The sequence below is a fragment of the Neltuma alba genome, unplaced genomic scaffold, assembly GCF_004799145.2.
Source record: "Neltuma alba isolate B1F8T4 unplaced genomic scaffold, ASM479914v2 tig00010661_pilon, whole genome shotgun sequence".
Classification (NCBI taxonomy): Eukaryota; Viridiplantae; Streptophyta; class Magnoliopsida; order Fabales; family Fabaceae; genus Neltuma; species Neltuma alba.
In genome coordinates, this window is record NW_021635506.1 from 313,588 (window position 1) to 333,851 (window position 20,264).

General features: G+C 36.3%; 1 protein-coding gene across 2 annotated transcripts; it reads left to right on the plus strand.

Annotated features, from left to right (window-relative positions):
* The first annotated feature begins 818 nt into the window (after window positions 1-818).
* LOC114758001 (probable sphingolipid transporter spinster homolog 2) lies at window positions 819-17,151 on the plus strand. Of its 2 annotated transcripts, none has more exons than XM_028946987.1 (17): window positions 819-986; window positions 1,902-2,033; window positions 2,766-2,867; window positions 3,978-4,082; window positions 4,173-4,248; window positions 4,345-4,419; window positions 5,162-5,264; window positions 5,351-5,416; window positions 6,003-6,048; window positions 6,642-6,733; window positions 7,113-7,189; window positions 7,363-7,476; window positions 8,215-8,334; window positions 14,650-14,778; window positions 15,582-15,660; window positions 16,408-16,541; window positions 16,700-17,151. In XM_028946987.1, the coding sequence occupies exons 1-16, from the start codon at window positions 928-930 to the stop codon at window positions 16,518-16,520; spliced, it is 1,488 nt and encodes a 495-aa protein (XP_028802820.1). In that variant the 5' UTR covers window positions 819-927; the 3' UTR covers window positions 16,521-16,541; window positions 16,700-17,151. The 2 variants fall into 2 exon arrangements, with proteins under 2 accessions (XP_028802820.1, XP_028802819.1); XM_028946986.1 differs by having other exon boundaries at window positions 820-986; window positions 16,408-16,549; window positions 16,700-17,108.
* The last annotated feature ends 3,113 nt before the right edge of the window (window positions 17,152-20,264 follow it).

The window sequence follows — 20,264 nt, forward strand, 5'->3', positions numbered from 1 at the left end:
GACAAGTTTTTTATGCATCACCTAATGTCTGAAAAATAAGTTAAAATTTTATTTTTCATAAACACTAAAAAATTGGTAAAAAATCCATTATTATAAAATTAATTGTGCAAAAATATCTTAGGAGGATGCAAATTGCGTGCAACATATTTTTATGTGGATTACAAACTACTAAAAAAGAGCTATACAAGCTGAAGATAAATTACACCAAGGTTTTTAGATATATCTTAGGCGTCATTACATAATTAATTTTATAATTTTTTGACTAATTTTTTCATAAACATAAAAAAAGTTGATAATTTTTTATTAATAAAAATATTATTCTAAATAGATAAAACGATAAATACGAGAACAGAACACGCCAAGCCCAAGTTGAAAGTTTATAACTTAAAATTAAAAGTCAATATTTTTAATATAAAATCATAAAATGATTTGACTGCATTTTTAATATAAAATTAATTAGAGACTCGTTTGTCCAAAAAAAAAGATTTAAAATATAATACTTCAATTATTTTATCTTTCATATTTATCTTTTTTTAAAAAAAATCTATATGGTGACGACACATATTAAAAATTTTGTAAAAAGATAATTTTAATACACATAATTAATAAAAATATTTTAAAAATAATATATATTTAATAGAAATAGCTAATTTAATTAATTTTTTTAATATTTACATACTTAATCACACGAGTTAGTATTTAAAATTTGCTGGTTGAGCGTTGGGTATGTAATATACCAATATATAAATAATTTATTATAAATTATATGCCGATGAATGACAACAATAATAGTTGGCCTATAACAGCACCAGACCTGCGCGAAAACTTGAATTTCAAGCCGAGCCTCTTCTTTGGCCAAACCTCTTCTAATTTCTTTATCAACGTTGCCCAAATTCTGCTGCTGCTTGCTTCCATTCAGGTGGTAAAATGGCAGACGACTCTCTCACCAAGTCAGTTTCTTCTCCATCATGGTTTACGCCTAAAAGGTATTTCATCTTTTTCCTCCTTTTCCATCTCATATCTCTAGCCAGGATTGTGAATTAGCGGCAAAGGAAGCAATTTTCTTCTCTGCTAAGGCCTAAGAAACCTAATTTCGCGTTCTTTTTTTCGAATTTATCCTGTCCTGTTACGTCCTCTTTATTTTTGAAGTATATTGTATGAACTAGCCAGCTTTCCCCGTTTTTATATTTTGACCCTCTTATTTTTTTCGCCTCGAATGGGCTGGTGTAGCTAACTACTTCCATGTTTAGTGGATTCTGAAGGGGTTGCTGATTGAGTTGGAGAAATGAAAAGTAAAATTAGGAACCGCCTTCCGGACCCTGGGTTTACTTTATTATTTATCTCACATTGTTAATGTTATCTACTAATATACGGTCTTAAATTCTTAATTTGGAAAGAGAAAAAGTGGTTTTTGATCTGGATTAAATGTTTCCTCTAGTTATTGCCTTTGCTTGTGTTTATGTGAGCTAGTTCTATATGGGGGTTTTAATTTTTGCTGCCAAGGTCTTCTGAGGCTCTGAGATGTGAATAGTGAATACTGCGGTTTCTTATCAGGATGGATTCCTCCTAACTAGTAATTTGTGAAACTGAAAATAATAGTGTTTCCAGAAAATTAGTATGCAAGTCGGTAATATGAGGATATCTGGAGGTTCGACTTGGTCAAGACGCGTTTAATGTCTCAAAATATTATGATGCATTGTGGCACTTGGGATTGCATATGTGATGGGATACTAAAGCAATGGAAGTTGCCTTGCTTAGCTATTCATGTCTACACGATGCAACTGCAGATGTTTTGATTTCCAAAAGAAAAATTGCATTTTAATTCTATGTGTTTTATCTAGACAAACCCTGATTATTCCTGTGTATTTTGTAAATGTTGATAAAGTTTTCTCTTGCTTCAGGCTTCTTATTATATTTTGTGTCATTAATTTGATAAACTACGTGGATCGGGGAGCCATAGCCAGTAATGGTGTTAATGGAAGTCTTGAAACTTGTACTGACGGTGGGATTTGTACTTCGGGTAGCGGAATTCAGTAAGCTCTATTTGTAAGCTTTGTTTTACCATGTAAAGTTGTCAGGGTATATTCTTACGTTGATACTGTTGCCAAAATTCATTTGAAATGCACCTTACTGGGGCCTAAAATTTGGTTCCCAGACTTAAGGATTGTTGGTGATACTTCTCCGAATTATGAGATGACATGTGAATACTGAATACTTAGAGCATATGGATGTTACTAATCATTGATGATTTTTATAGTTTTATTTTCTTATTTGCTGATGTTCAGGTAAAATTTCAAACAATTGGAATCATAATTGCACGGACCATTGAAATTTACATCTTAACTGTGAATGACTTCAGTTGCCTGATCTTTGTAAAACTTGAACTTGTAGCTTGGACAATGAAGGAGGAGACAAGAATAAGAACATTGATGAATTACATAACTATTTCTCTTTCTGCAAATGTGAAGCTGATAGAGGATTGAGGCTTGAGGCTTTTATGCTTACCATTGTTTAGTTTTTATATCCAGGAGTTCATTCTTGTAAAATAGGTTTGATATTGCTCATGTTTCCTTCATGTTATACCATATTCAGATACCACAATCATGTGCTAATGCAAATGCCTTTTTGTTCAAGTATTTTTTTCCCCCGGTGATGTTCAATTCAAATTGTGGTTGTCACTGTTATACATAATGAAGGATCTATTTTATTTTTACTTGTTAATTGGCTTAGCATCATTTCAAGGTGGCTTGCTGCTTTCGTTGCAGGGGGGATTTCAAGTTGAGCAATTTTCAAGATGGAATCTTGTCATCAGCATTTATGGTTGGGCTTCTGGTTGCTTCTCCTATATTTGCATCTCTGGCCAAAAGGTGAACAATTTGATTCTTGACCTCCAGCCTCCTAAGCTTTTTTAAACCGAGTGAACATGCTATACTCTAATGAGATGAGATTTAGGTTATCTAATGAGATGAGTGAACCATAAAGTTTTTCTCAAAACGTGATATACACTGGCTTTTCATGTGTTTATGTATCTCATGGAACACTTGAATGGACCCTGCAGAAACTGCAGTCATTTCATGTTAGCATGGGGCAGAAGAGTGCTTGATATAGATTCATTTATTTTCAAAATTGCAGCTTTCTTTTTTCTTGGAGATTTTGCATACTTAGCCCATATAATGAGATAATAATCATATGATAAGTTGTAGTTTCATGTAGATGCTATTTTAACTTTGTGCATGATCTAATGTTAGCCATGCCTAAAACTCCAATCTAAATAATGATCTCAAAGTTTAAGGTATTAGGTATTGGGTCAAAAGTAGATCTTATCTCTTACATGAACTTTTGCTAGAGTCCATCTTTAAAATAATTAAGCTGATCGAAGAAGCGAATTCTGCATTTGGGACAGTGTTTTGAAATTTATTTGCTTATAAATTGTATATCACCAAAAACAAGACCTTGCACTGATGACAAAGTTCAGCCATTGGACCTTGTAAATGGGTAAATGGACATTTCCTGTATTCCTCTTTGCGGAATTGAATCAAGTTAAAGACAAGTGTCATGGCGATTCTATAAGGAAGCTTCCATTTGATATTTGTCATCTTGTTTTAAATTGATTTATTTGTGCTTTTCTGGTCAAACTAATTATCAATGAATAGAGAGGACATTTCCGTTTGATATTTGCCATCTTGTTTATATACACTGGCAAAGTGGCAATCTAGACAGTTATGGGGATTGATATCTGATAAAAGCATGAAAAGTTTCAGCATTTAGTTGTGCTTTGGTGCCAAAAAAAAAAAGATTGCTAGAAGACATTAAAAACTAACTGCATTGGAAGGCGATAATATAAACCGTACATTTGGCTGAAGTTAATATATTCAGCTAGCTATGGAGCATTAGTACTTAATTTTACTTTTGCAATCTATATACTTTCCTTTAAAAGGTATGATAGTTAGTGATCTATTTTGCTATTGTATTTGCAGTCATAATCCATTTCGGTTGATTGGAGTTGGCTTATCTGTTTGGACATTTGCAGTAGCTGGCTGTGGTAGTTCCTTTGATTTTTGGTCTATCACAATATGCCGCATGTAAGGGGGATTTTCAGTTCTGGCAAGGCACTATAGATTAGCATTTTCTAGTAATACTTTTGAATTAGAATGATGGCAATGGTTTTGTAGGCTAGTTGGTGTGGGTGAGGCATCCTTCATAAGCCTTGCAGCCCCATTTATAGATGATAATGCTCCTGTTGCACAGGTTTGTCCGGGTTTCCCCTTCCCGTTTAGAATTAGCTGAACTTATTTATCCATTGGAGCAAAGCTGCAGCTTTACAGAATGCCTTATTGATTGCAGAAAACAGCATGGCTTGCTATGTTTTATATGTGTATACCAGCTGGGACTGCTTTGGGCTATGTTTATGGTGGAATTGTAAGTTTACGTGTTTATGGTTTGGGTAATCTTGGGCTAAGTTTTATGCTTTGCTCACGTGCCATTAACTTGGCTCAAACCTTAATTTTTCTTGTATGAGCAATAATTTTACATATCAAAGGAATATGGCATGATCTATAAGTGATGGTAACTAATGCTTAGCTAAGTTCTTATTATCTTAAATTTGGCAATTCTGGTCGCCATTAAATAACTTAAGATGGAGCTTCTTCACAGTGTTGGCCTCATGATATTTTTCTTAAAGCGACAGCCAATTTGGATGTACAGTGGGATTGATCAGCGCTGTTGCATTCTTAACTTTTTGTTTTTACTGCTTTTTGCTTTCCTATTATTTGCTTTCTCATCGGAATACCTGATCCTCCTCATTTGTCTCCTTATCCTATCTTAGTAAAATTCTTTTCTTCACCCCAAAAAGAGAAGATTGAGTGGACAAAGGGTACCTCACTCTACAAGTTATCCACCTGTTCAACCATGCCTATTTTTACAGTTGTGTTAGTTCATCCTACCCCTGCACACCTGTACAGTAATTGTATGATACTGTGACTATGGGATATGGTGCTGTATGGTGAAAAATGTTGGGTATAGAAATTACCATCATGATTCACTTATCCGCTGTTTTTTATGTCCAAACTCATCATTTACTTGAATTACTTAGCTTATACAATGATGACTTTCGTTTACTAATGCATTACTAGACAATATTCTAAATTTTAATTTTGTGTAGGTTGGAAGCCTTGTTAATTGGCGTGTTGCATTTTGGGGCGAGGCAATTTTGATGCTTCCTTTTCCTATTCTGGGTTTTGCAATTGAGCCTTTGCAATTGAGAGGTATGCTTTTTTTTTTTTTTTTTTAATTGCAATGTGTTCCAGAACGTCAGGAATTCATGTTACTAATACATTATTTGAATACACAGGCTTTACTCCGATGGAAACCAGGGAGACACTAATATCTGTTGAAACATTTGGTCCCAATACTGAAGGTGTCACTAAACCCTAAGGCCTAAAGTATCACTTCCGTAGTAAAATCTTTTGGGTACCTTTTAGAGATCCTTAGACTGAAGGAAACTCAACTTACCTTGATTTTTTACATAATACCTCAAATCTTAACCAAAAATTAAAAAAATATGAGCCGTTTCCCTAATGAAAAGAAGAGGATAGATAATGAGGTATCAATTTACATTTAAAAAATAATACATGAATTGCAGTCATTCATTGAGTACAAGAACATCTTCAAATCTTGTATGTGTATCCATGTTTCTGTTTCAATATGTGCTGTCTGGTTTAGTATTAGATCAGGGTTTTTCTACATGCCTAGCTTTCAGTGAAAAGCTATGGCATGACAAGATCAGTGCTAAGTGATGTAAGTTCAAAATTTTTTCTTGTTAAATTCATCCTATAATTTCTTAACACCAGTTTTCATTTTGATAAAAAGTCCTATGTTTATTATGTCACTGATCCGTTCAGGATAATTCTGTTTGTAAGCTTCATATATCTGTTTCTATTTTACTGCCTTTTCATGTGGTGCTAAATAATGTTTATACTCAAAATCTGAGATTTCCCTTGTAGATGATGACGCCCTTGCTGTAGATCAAGCTTTTATCACAGAGTCCAAGTGAGTGACGATTTTTCGTTGTTGCTTTTTTGTTTCAGCAGTGTCTATGACCTCTTTTTCTAATGCTAATAAAAAGAAAATCTGAAATCCAGCTGATAAACCCCTTTTTTTTTTTTGGTGTTCAAAAGGGATGAAAACAAAGAAATTTAGGTGCAGAGTTCATTTACTGTCCGCATTGTTCACAGATTTGTTCTGGGTGGACAATTTTAATTACAATAACCTTCATTCTTATTAGGCTACTTAATCTTTAAGAGAACAGTTGACGTCCTGAAGGGAAATTTATCTGACTTAAAAATGTCACTTTAAGATGATCACGTCAATAACATAATACTTGAAAATTGACAGCAGCGAATAATGTGAACCATTTTCAAGTTGACACCATCTCATGTGAAGCAGTTCTGCCACTTTTGCAGATAGATAGCTCGTGTAGTGGCTAACTTTTCTGCTGGAGTTAATCTGAGTATAACTAGTAATACTTTATAGCATTGAAGGAAGTCCACCTTGATGATATGATCAGAATGGGCTGGTGAACTTGTTTGCTTCTCCTCATGTTATGGCCTATTTGCCTCTAATGATGGGTGACTTTTTGTCAGGTCAACTTCCAAAATGTGGAATCAGTTCACGAGAATCGGGAATGACATGCTGACTCTTTTGCATGATCAAGTGTATGTTATAAATGTTCTAGGTACGTACTTTTTGTTGACTCTTTCTACCTTCTGAGAATTAACTTTTTCTGCTTGTTTTATATTCTAAAATCCTTGCTTCATGTTAACTATCTATAAAATTGAAACTTGTTTAAAATATTTTTCTCAACATTATTGATTGATAAGTTGGAACAAATTTCAATTTTGAGAAATTTCGTCCATATAGTCAATTTGTAACTATTTAAATTATTATTTGGGACAATTGTGGTTTATTTGTTGTCTAGTCTTTTGAGCTGATGTAGTTTTCTTTTACTTCTTTTTATTTGCTGCTCTTGGAGGATTTTTTATCCTTGTTTTTAGTATATCTCGTCCTTCCGTTAAATGAATTCCTTTGTTAAAAATAAATTTGTTGATTACCAGGCTATATATCATACACTTTTGTCATTGGAGCTTACTCATACTGGGGCCCAAAAGCAGGATATAATATTTACCATATGGTATTGTCACTTGTAGCCCTTTTAATATAGTTCTATTTCCTTTCCTTTCTCTGCTGTTATTTGCACTTTTTGTGTGTTTCCCTTTGACTTCAATGCAACCGGGTATTATCTTTGAGCCTTGGTCTATATGGCAATGTCCTGAGTTCAACTGAGTTTTTTTTTCTTTTTGACAGAGTAATGCTGACCTGTTATTTGGAGGTGTGACCATTATTTGTGGAATTTTGGGCACATTAGCTGGAGGCTTGATTCTTGATAGGATGAATTCAACCATCTCTAATGCTTTCAAGGTATTATTGAGTTTCATTCACATGTAATGTGAAAGAACGACCTACCTGTCTGCTTTTTAGCCCCCACTTAAAACTCTATACTTGAGAAGAGGGCTGATCGCTTAAGATCTCTAAGTTTCTTAACCAAGAAACGAGGAAATCAGGTTTTACCATTATCATTATATCTGGTATAAGAACTTGATCATTATATTAACCATAATTTACTTCAAAAACAATCTATCCTCTCGCAATTGATGCTTTTTGATACACAACTCCATGGTTTTCAGCTATCAGTCAACAGTTTTAGAAATTTTCCTGTTTATGAGTATTGGCAACTATTACACATAAACCCGCCCATGTATTTTGACCAAAATTCAGAGCTGCGTTCACTGGTAAATTTGTTGTCTCCTATTTTTCTTCTGTGTTTCTGGTTATGAGATAGTCACAATACCTGTACCTGTTATAACAACACTGCTTTTTGAGATATCATTTATGGAATTGAGGTTGTTTTTATCTATCTATCTATCTATACTACCTTCAAAGACGTCATTCTACTAAATATAAGTTCAGAAAATCAGAAGTTAAATGTTAAATATCCTAGGCATCTTTCCCTTTGATGATGCCGTTGGAGACCATGTCCTTTTCATGGATCTTTTGTTAGCGTCAATTATGTCTAGGTCTTCATTGCATAATCATCTTTGGATGTTTATTTTTATTAATTTACTTAACTTATTTAGGGTACGTTTATTACTGTTGCAGCTTCTTTCTGGAGCAACATTTCTTGGGGCAATATTTTGCTTGGGTGCATTTTGTTTTAAAAGCTTGTCTGGATTCTTGGTCCTTTTTGCTATAGGTGAACTACTGATTTTTGCCACGCAGGTAAAAGCAGCTATTTTATCAGTGCTTGACTAGCTATTTCTGTTGCATAGCAGGTGTATGATATTGTACTGGATTATGGTCTCAGATGCTTCGCTTAAGGACTTGATAATTAGATTTAAGATGATAATCTTGTCCAGAACTTGTGTCTCCTTTTTAGGTTTATTGCTTAATTTTAGTTAATACCCCTTCTTCTTACCTTATGTTTAAAAATTAAAATAAGACTGTTAGAAGCCCTTGATTCTCTCCCTGATTCTCTCCCTTTATTCTCTCCATGATTTACCCATGATTCTAGCTAGACAATGAATTCCTGATTACTTGTGATATTGCAATATCTTTCATTTATTACTGATTGATTGTAACCGGTAGTATGAGACTCTATATATTGTACCCACATCATATGAAATAATATGGCAGAGTGAATTTTCAATACTCTTTTAGCATGGTATCAGAGCGTGTGAGCTTGGAAAGGGTCCTGGAGAGTCTGCCGTGAGCCAGAGAGAGAGAGACGGCGAGGAGAGAGAGAGAGAGAGTGAGTGAGGCGTCCTCAAAACTGGAACCAGAAGTGGTCCGTGGACGACACCACCCCTCCAGGCCTCACCGGCGTCCCCAGATCGGCGCGTCCCCAGAAGCCGACGTCCAACGGAGCTGCGCGTGACCCTCACGCGCCGTTACAAGCTCCGCGCGTGAATCCCACGCGCCGCCACGCCCCGCCACTGTACCAGCGCGTGCCGCCCACGCGCCGCCGCCAGAGACCTCCAGTACCTCCCAGAGACCCAGAAGATGGATAACCCAGAATTCCCACCACTTTTTGGGTCTGTTCGCAATATTCCAAGGGTTCTCATGTCCGGTACATCTTCTTCACCGGTGGTTACTCCTTCTTCAGATCTGACAGTAGCCGCTGAACCTCAAGCTATGGGGGTAGCCCACAAACTTAATGGAAGCAATTATCTCCAATGGTCTCAAAGTGTATTAATGTATCTGCGTGGGAAGCGTAAGGAGAAGTATATCAATGGAGAAGCAACACAACCTTCGCATAATGATCCCAAATTTGATACCTGGTTCGCTGAAAATAATCAGGTGATGTCTTGGTTGTGCAATTCAATGACTCTCGAAATCAGTGAAGGATACCTTCTTGCAAGTACAGCCAAGGAAATCTGGGATGCTGCTAAGCGGACCTACTCTACCCTCGATAACACTGCAGCCTTATTAGATCTAAAGAGGCAGCTCAAAGATCTGAAACAAGGCAACTTAACTGTGACTCAATACTACAGTACGTTGACAAAGATATGGCAGCAATTGGACCTCTTTGAAGTACATCCTTGGAAGGATATGGATGATGCTAATTACTACAGACAATTGGTGGAAAGAGGACGAACATATGACTTTCTGTTGGGCCTGAATGATGTTTTTGAAGAAGTGAGAGGGAGAATTATGGGACTGAAGCCGCTGCCATCCCTATTTGAAGTCTTCAGTATGGTTAAGTTCGAAGAAAGCCGAAGACACCTCACTCAAGGCAGCCTGACCGCAGCAGAGGGCTCGGCATTGGTGACGAGGGGGTTCCAGACATCAGAGGGCCCTGAGAAGAAAGGGAACAAGTGGTGCAACCACTGTAACAAGAGAGGCCACACCAGAGATGAATGCTGGAAACTACATGGGAAACCAACTCAAGGGAAACAGAAACAACGGGAAGATAGAAGGAGCCACCACACCTCCTCTGAAGAAAAAGGTGATGATGGAGACCAATTGACCAGAGAAGAGCTTCAAATGCTTCGTAAGATACTTGAAAAACAAAACAAATCAAAATCTGTTCCCAACGTGAACTTGATACAGTCAGGTAATTCCATTATAGCCCTCAATGCAATGATAACTAGTGATGAGACTTGGATTGTTGACTCCGGTGCTACAGATCACATGACTGGTAATAAGTCCTTCTTCAAAACCCTCAAATATTGCCATGAGAACCTTAGAGTAAAAGTGGCAACTGGACTGTATACTAAAGTTGAGGGTGTTGGCAGTGTGGCTCTATCTGAAGATCTGGAAATCCATAATGTTTTGTTTGTCCCTGCTCTTACTTGCAATCTTATTTCTGTGAGCAAATTAACTAAAGGGAAAGCATGTCGGGTGATATTTGATGATGTTAAATGTGTTTTTCAGGATTCGACCTCGGGGAGGAAGATTTTGACTGCTAAAGAATGGGATGGACTCTACTACTTTGAAGGAAAGGATATGAAGACAGCAGGAGCAAAGAAAGCTATGGTTAGCTCCAACTCTCAGAATAAAAATGTAATGTTGTGGCATCAAAGATTAGGCCACCCCAGCTTTGATTATATGAAGCATGTGTTTCCAACTTTATTCAATAAAAATTCTTCTCCTTTCCAATGTGAAACGTGTCAAATTGCTAAACAAACTCGCGCCTCTTATCCCAAACATACTTACAAACCTTCTACCCCGTTCACAATGATCCATACCGACATTTGGGGACCAGCCAAAACCAACACCCGAACAGGCACAAAGTGGTTTATCACATTCATAGATGATCACACCCGGGTCACATGGGTTTACCTTATGAAAGAGAAATCCGAAGCCCTACAAATTTTCAAAAACTTTTACTCGTTTGTGAGAACCCAATTCCAAACTACCATCAAAGTCCTGAGAAGTGACAATGCCAAAGAGTATGTGAGTGGAGCCTTTAGGGAATTTCTTGAGCAGGAGGGAATCCATCACCAAACCTCATGTGTTTATACTCCTCAACAAAATGGAGTTGCTGAGCGAAAGAATAGACACCTTTTGGAAGTGACCCGAGCTATTATGATGGAAAGAAATGTTCCAAATCTGTTTTGGGGAGATGCTGTACTAACCGCAGCCTATCTTATCAACCGCATGGCCTCTAAAATTCTCCACTTTAGTACCCCTATTCAAAAGCTCCTCGAGACTTACCCCACTTCACCTATCATCAATACCATCCCTCAAAAGGTCTTTGGGTGTGTCGTCTTTGTCCATAAACATGATGGAGGCAAACTAGGTGCTAGAGCAGAAAAATGCATTTTCCTCGGGTATTCCTCCACCAAAAAGGGGTACAAGTGTTATTGTCCCACCACCAGAAAACTTATAATCTCCAAAGACACAGTCTTTTATGAGGATGATGCTTACTATCCCAAATTACCCATTCAGGGGGAGCACTATGGAGTAGAATGGCTAATTACATCCGAACCTATAACCATACCGCCTCAAGACAACATCCCTGAACCGGAAACGGAACCAAAAACCCCTACTACTACACCTTCTCCAGAACACCAAAACTCCACAAACATCCCTCACCCAATGGAAACCAATGCTGAAATTGATGCAGGGGTGACAGAGCACTCAAGTCCTCAATCAGGTGAACAGGACAGTAGTAGTAGGGTTCCTTCCATTCCAAGGCAGCAACATGATTCCAATCCGGAGTTGGATCCTGAAGAACTGGGATGGCCTATTGCACTTAGAAAGGGGGTAAGATCGTGTACTCAACATCCTATTCAAAAATTTGTCTCCTATGGCAATTTATCTGCGAGAATGCAAACTTTTGTAGTGAATAGCTCACAGGTGAAAATTCCAGAAACATTTCAACAGGCTGTAACAGATCCTAATTGGAAACATGCTGCATATGAGGAGTTGAGAGCCTTGAAGGAGAATAACACGTGGGATATCACCACACTTCCTAAAGGCAAGAAAGCAGTGGGTTGCAGGTGGATCTTCACCCCTAAATTCAATCCTGATGGCAGCATCAACAAGTACAAAGGAAGATTAGTTGCCAAAGGGTACACCCAAACCTATGGGATTGATTATCAAGAAACGTTTGCTCCTGTGGCAAAATTCAACACCATCCAGGTACTCCTGTCCCTAGCTGCCAACCTTGATTGGCCCCTACATCAACTAGATGTGAAGAATGCTTTCCTAAATGGAGATTTGGAGGAGGAAGTGTACATGGAAATTCCAGATGGAGTAATAGCTCCGCCCAACTCAGTTTGCAAATTGAAGAAATCATTATATGGCCTGAAACAATCTCCACGAGCATGGTTCGACAGGTTTGCCAAAGCGATCAAAAGGTTTGGCTACATTCAAGGACAAGCTGATCACACTCTTTTCGTCAAACACAGTGATGGAAAGGTAACGATCCTAATTGTGTATGTGGATGATATAGTCATAACTGGCAGTGATGAGGTTTCTATCTCCCACCTCAAGAAGGCCCTGGCTAGGGAATTCCAAGTGAAGGATCTAGGCCAAATGAAGTACTTTCTTGGAATGGAGGTTGCTAGATCCAAAAAGGGTATAAGTGTGTCTCAACGAAAGTACACACTGGACTTACTCCACGAAACAGGAATACTTGGGGCTAAACCTAGTGAGACTCCTATGGAAGAGTCATGCAATCTGGAAGTGAAACCAAAAGGGACACCAGTTAACTCAGAAAGGTACAGAAGACTTGTGGGCAAACTAATCTACTTGACTCATACAAGGCCTGACATTAGTTATGCAGTTGGAGTGGTAAGCCAATTTATGCATCAACCCCAGGAAGAACACATGGAAGCAGTATACAGAATCCTCACCTACCTCAAACTCAACCCTGGAAGAGGACTATTCTTTAAAAAGGGGAGTACAAGGAGCATCGAGGTCTACACTGATGCAGATCATGGGAGAGCTGTGGATAACAGAAGATCTGTCACAGGATACTGTACTTATGTTTGGGGAAACTTAGTCACTTGGCGAAGCAAGAAACAGACAGTAGTCTCAAGAAGCAGTGCTGAGGCTGAGCTAAGAGCTGTAGCCCTGGGGGTATGTGAAGGAATGTGGGTGATTAGACTTCTGAAGGAATTGAGAATCTCCTATGAAGGACCTATGAATCTCTGGTGTGACAATCAAGCCAGCATTGAAATGACCAAAAATCCTGTGTATCACGACCGAACAAAGCATGTTGACATTGATCGGCACTTCATCAAAGAAAAGGTCGAGGATGGCATCATTAACTTGAACTATGTGCGTTCAACTGATCAGATTGCTGACATCATGACCAAACCGTTAGCCAGAGTCAAGTTTGAAGGGCTTCGAAGCAAGCTGGGAATGGTTGACATCTACTCACCAGCTTGAGGGGGAGTGTTAGAAGCCCTTGATTCTCTCCCTGATTCTCTCCCTTTATTCTCTCCATGATTTACCCATGATTCTAGCTAGACAATGAATTCCTGATTACTTGTGATATTGCAATATCTTTCATTTATTACTGATTGATTGTAACCGGTAGTATGAGACTCTATATATTGTACCCACATCATATGAAATAATATGGCAGAGTGAATTTTCAATACTCTTTTAGCAAAGACTCCATCAATTGCTATATTCTTTAGGGAGACATGGGTCTGGAAAAATGAGTGAGATCCGACAAAGTCTCGAAGCCCATGTATCTCAGAGTCCATATTTTAAAGAGATCCTACCCGACCTCCCGAACTTTCGAGTGTCCTCGAAAGAGATGCTGATCTGTTGGTTAAAACAAACCAGTGTATGCTGTCCCATTGAATATTATGCATCGTTTTACATTCTACTGTTGCTCTTAACCAAAACACCTAATCATTTTTGGCGAGACCATACGTGGTTCAACTTAGAGACCAGATAGTTGATCATATCACACCTCTTTTGCTTCCTTAGATACACGCAAAAAATAGATTTCCCTGCAAACAATTTAGTGCTCCCCCTCCCCCCTAATTCTACATTATTTATCTTTCTTTGGATTTTAAAATGGTCTTCCGCGGTAGTTGGTACTTAGTAGTATATTTTAGGTTGTTTTAACTTCATGCAAAATAGAATTGCTTAGTTCCATTATTTACGTGTTATAATTGATTCGATTGTAGTTGTAAGCATAATTTAATGAATTTATTGTTCAAATGTTCATATTTAGCTTCTTTGATTCTCCATGTTACCGCTGCTTTATTCATTCTTCGGTTGTAGCCACCATTATTTATTATCCACCCAAGTCCATATGCATTGTCTTTCAAATTTTTTCTCTTTGATTCAATGACTTGCCCTGCTATCTCTTTCCACCCTTGTTTATTTGTTTATTTTGAATTATCTACGTGGATTAAATTCCTTCAGTGACCTAAACATTTATAGAAAGCGACTCAGTAAATACAATGTATTCACAGTCTTCTAGAATGGCATCCTACACATTTCATATGGTGATCCACTGCGTTATGCTGGGTATTTTTATTTTCAGTTGTGTTGTTGTTGTCTGTTGCTTTGTTTGGGTTACTGCTTAAATATTTGGTTGATGACATGACATTACTTTTGCAGGCTCCTGTGAATTATATTTCCTTGCATTGTGTAAAACCAAGTTTGAGGCCACTATCGATGGCAATCTCCACTGTTTCAATCCATGTATTTGGAGATGTACCTTCCTCGCCTCTTGTTGGGATGCTGCAGGTGTTTACTAATGTTTTACTTGATATTTTGACTTGTTTGGTTACTTCCAGATCTTGATGTTAGCAAATCACATTTTTATATGCTTTAATCATTTACTTTGATTGGAATATCTTATTTATGGCCCCAGAATGCGCTTGTAAACTTGATACTGAAGATAAACTATCCTTTTCATATATAGCCTTCTCTTCTCTGAGAGGCTAGTATATGACATGAAAGTGCAGAAAATAGTGCTTAATTTGTTAGGCTAGAGGGGAGGACTGTAATTTCAATAAAATTTAGGGGAGGATACTCTAAATTCTAATTTATTTTCATTTTCTAATTTATGTGGGATTCATATTATCAACCACAGGAAAGTTGTTATGATAAATGCTTAAACTAGTTTAAAAGATTAAAAAATGCTGTGTGTGGGTCTCTATTTGCTTCTCCCTCTAATGTAAAAGTTTTAGATAGCTTAGCAATATGCCCCTTGAGTTTTGGTGGGACAGACAGTGGAAATTCTAGAAATAAGAACTGTCATTGGCCATAGTTTCCATGCAAGAATCGCTCTCACACATGGTTTCTGCTCGCGTGTTAACCTGTTCTGGTGTCGGTTACAGTGATATTATCTCGGTTTATAAATTGCATTCCCACTTTTTCTCAAAGCATTTTTTACTCACACCGTTGTGATATCCGTCCATTCTGGATCTATCAATGCCATTGTTTCCTGACCTGCTTAACGTGATCTATATGTTTAGGTGGTAATTGGTATTGGTCTTGTTTATTTAGTCCTTTGACATAAGGTCATGTTGGATTTCCGTTCACAGGATCACATTCACAACTGGAGGAAGACATCCCTTATTCTGACCTCCGTTTTCTTTCTTGCTGCTTTAATGTGGTTCATAGGTGAGTGCCGTGCCTTTTTTTTTTTTTTTTTTAATTTTCTGTTCATAATTTCTGCAATATATGTGTCAAACTAGAAAAGTTTTACTTACATCTTTTATCCTCAAAGTTAAACTAAATCTTCAGAACACATTATGGAGAAAATGGTAATTTAAACTGCTTATGGGTTATTTTTTCAAATACTTTGGCGATATTAACGCATCCTTTTATCTATTATTGCTGGAAGATTAAACTTCATTCCATCAGGATGGATAAATGGGGGCATTTGTTAAAGAAACTCAACCAGAATGACTAGATCTTGAAACTCTTATTAAGAGCCAAGCAGCAATATTTTATTTAGCATATGCGGAATCATGTCAATGTTAATGAACAGAAGTATCAAATTTGGCTGCTATGCTGTAATTCACTGAAGTGGAGAAATTGAGTGCCTGACTTCTTGTGCAGATTTTTTTTTTTTTTTTTGGGGACCAGAAATGTAGCAATGCTGTCATCTTGTGCTGACATTTAATTTATGAAGGCACAAGCTCTAACGAATGGGGGGGGGGGTGTCAATCCCGGCTCTAAATGTGATTTTAATTTGTCTGAAAGCTATAGTTTGGAAATTGATGATAACTTTGTGTTGATATCCAGAAAGACGATGTAACAATTTTGACAGAATTCCTCGTGGAATTTGTTGCTTGAAGACTCCTGCTGCTATTTGTTGACTTTTTTGTTATCAACAGGAGAGAATTAATCTTACCTATTCTGCAGGGGTTTTTCTGAAAAGTGTTGATCTATTCAACGAAGATGCTGACGAACAACCTGCTGCATCTAGAAGAGACAAAATGACGCCATTACTTGAAGATGATTCCAGTGAAGCCTAATTTGTTTTGCTTCTTTGACGAGTAAACAAGTATATTATGCTTATGAATTTCACTTGACATGAGTTGATTACCTTTGTGCTTGTGAATTTCACCTGACAATAGTTGATTACCCTATAGCCTGTCTTGTGCATTGTGATTGTTTCTTGCTCATGTCAATCTGTTAAATTTGTGGAATGCAGAACATGTTAAGGTATTATCTTATGGAAGGGCTATAGTAACATTACAACTCAGGGACGACGGGGAATCAAGTGATGACACAACTCTTGAAAGGAGTAAAATAGAAGTTATGCCTGCTAGGTGAGAGGTGTCTGTTGTTGATGGAGTGGCAAGTCCCCAGTGTGTTAATATTTCTGTTGTTTAAAATGTATATATGAAAAATGACGAGATATTTACATACGCTCTCCTTTTCTTTTTATGAAGAACAGATACCCACTTTCTTAATATCAAGGAAAGTAGTTTGATTTAGTTAGAAAATTTAAATGTACAGGTGAATAGATATTTTTCCATACTAATACCTGCACTTTTAGCAAATCCTTTACCATTGTAAGTTTCTTTCTTTACGCTTATATTTAGCCAAAACTTTCTACATACTCAGGTGCAATGAATGGTACAATTTAGTTCTTTTTTTTTTTTTTAATAGTGATTCTAATTATGCACACTAGGTACAGTTGTGAAATCTAGATTCAAATTTGAGGCTCCTTAGTTGCGTGCAGGAGGTAGTATGATTTAAAGCATTTGTTACTACACTCGAAACGCTGTGCTTAGGGATTTTTAGGCTGCGGGAAAAAATATTAAAGAGTCTAGGGAGATGTTACTTTTTAATATTATACTATCTACAGTCCTAATTATAAAACCTTGTTTGTAGATGACAAATAAGGTTTTATAATTAAGATCAAAGGTAGTAATATTTTTCTAGCTTTTCAAGCTTCAAAATTACTTATTAAATTTCTATAATCAAAAGATTATGACGTTTCAGTTTCCATTGATGGCATGACTAAAGACTAATACGTTCAATCTATCTTATAACATGGTTAATCTTAAATATGATTTAAGCAATTTTAATTTTGAAATAACTGTTACAAGCATTGTCAATAACATCTCATGACTAATGCATATATGTGAAAAAGAATGTAATCTTTAGTGTAGTCTAAGATAAGAGTATCGGTTTCCTTTTACCAAAACTTTTGCTTACTGTCCTCACTTCAGAAAATAAATCAACACTTCGAATATTTTATTCACTTGCCACCAATATATTGGGCCTAATTGAGCGCATATTTTATTGAGGTCTACTCCATGTTAAATACTAAAAATATCTATATATTACGGACATCGTATAATTATCTTCTTCTTCTTTTTGCCAATGATCATGTGTGTGTATATGGGGCCTTGTACAGCGTAGGGCCCCAAGCGCATTTAATAAGATCTTAATCTATTTTATTTTTTTATTTATTCTCAAAATATCCTTATTAATTGTAAGAATTTCCTACTAGAAGATAATTCTAATCATCCAATGCATATGATTGAAGAGGATAGTTTAGGGAGACCAATATATATTTGTAACAAATAACTAATTTAACTAATTTTTTTAATCTTTCCAAATTACTTATCTAACTCTTATATTAAGGATTAAAAGCAATATTTAGCTTTTACATTGTAAAGCCTTATTATATCAAATCTTGTAAATCTCTTTATGTATCAGTCATTACTATAAGAGTTAGATAACTAATTTAAAAATATTAAGAAAATTAGTTAAGTTAGTTATTTGTCACAAATATATGTTGATCTTCCTAAACTATCCTTTTAAATCATCTAGATTGGGTGATTGAAATTACCTTTATTGAGATTTACAAAATTGAAATGAAAGTTAATTACGTTAGTGTAATCCTTACCAAACGGCTGAGACTAAGGATCTATTTGGTATAAAGAAAAATAAGAGGAGGGGGAGGAAAAATTTTAATAAGTTCAATTTAAAAATTGGGTTAAAAATTTTTAATTAATTTTTTATTATTCTTTTATATTACTTCTTCTCTTTATTAAAATTTTAAAATCTCACTTTTTTAAATTTTTCAAACAAAGCTCATTAAAATTTTCCTTCTCCTCCCCTCCCTTCTATTTCCCTCATACGAAGCACAGTACCTAAAGCTGCATTCTCTTTTCTCCTTTGATACTGCTCTCTGTCACTGACCATCATCCTCCAATGCGGGACACTTCGGTCCTTTTAATACTTTTTTCAAAAATTAATAAATAAATTAGTTTAAATGGTCATAAACAAGTAGGTCATTGTCTTGTAATTACATTATATTTCTCTACATAGATCCCCCTACTCACAGTAAAATTGAATATTATATAAATAACCACGTATTTTAGTTTCACAGTAAAATGTCTTCAAGGTGATGAGGGTAATGAAGCTCCTTATCCTGTTTATCTACTGCATTCGTCTCTGCACCACTGCTCCCTCATTTTCCATTACAATCAATAGCAATACTGAATGATTCTTTGGTTGGGAAAGGGGCTAAGGCAAGGCAATACTATGTGTCCTTTGCTTTTTGTAACGTGTACGGGGGTGATATGTGGCATGCTAGATGTCATGTGCTGGGCAAGTGAGTTCCATAGGCATGGTTTCATGATCTATCTTTGTTTTTTTGTTTTTTGGAATAAAAGCAATTATGTTATAAAATAAAAAGATAAAATATATAAATATAAGTTCAGTAGGAGAGTTTCGAGGAGAAAATCTCCAGAAAGACAAGGAAATATCATGGAAAATTAGAAAATAAACATGGTCAAAAAATTTTAGATATAAGCAAATATCAGAAGAAACTTGGAACCAACAAACAAAATTGCCCGAGAAGGACGCTGATGATGATAGGAAGAAGAATAAGATGATACCTTAATAAAGAGCATATACAAGACATGCCAAGCAAAAGATCTCATAAAATAAGGATTGAGGCTCCTTCAAAGTGATTCCATGAATCATGATCTATCTGGTTATGATCTTCACAAGGGAGTTCCCAGTAATGCCACAAGGAGAGCGATCAAAGCTATAAATTATTGGCCCATGACACAAGGAATGTCGTTATCTTAAGACCCAAGAAATGAATTGGCAAACCATAATAAAATAGAGGGAGGATATGACTGGTATGAATACTTTTTGCAGTTACATAGTAAATTTATTTTTATCACGCTGTGTATATATGGTACCGGAGGAGAGGAACCAAATAAATCCATTACTAGGATCCTACTAAGTACTGGTATGGAAGGTGTCTTCTTTTTATCAAGAAATTAAAGATACTGTTGGTAGTTGTAGCAGCTTATATGTGATTCGGAAATTATCTGTTAATCGAGATTTATGCAATAATAATTGGGGAATTAAGAGTTGTATCCTTGATTTAATAATTCACTAAAAGTATGGCATGTTGCTTCAGTATTTCAATTTTCAATGGTCATGGTTAACTAATTCAGATATGTGCCCATTTTAATTCACCATTTGAATAAGAGGACCATGAAAGTCATACAAGAAGCTGCTGAGCTTTCAGTGTAAACTTAATGCTAACTTGGAGGGAAGAGACATGGGAAAAGACAAAGACGGAAATACTCCTAATATATTTAAAAAAAGGGGGGGGATACACACACATATTCTACTTCCTATTAATGTAAATACACACACACAAAAAGTTGTGGAAAATTTGGACAATTTATTTTTTTTTCACTCTCCTATTATGCCAAAAGATGTGTGGGCACACTCCT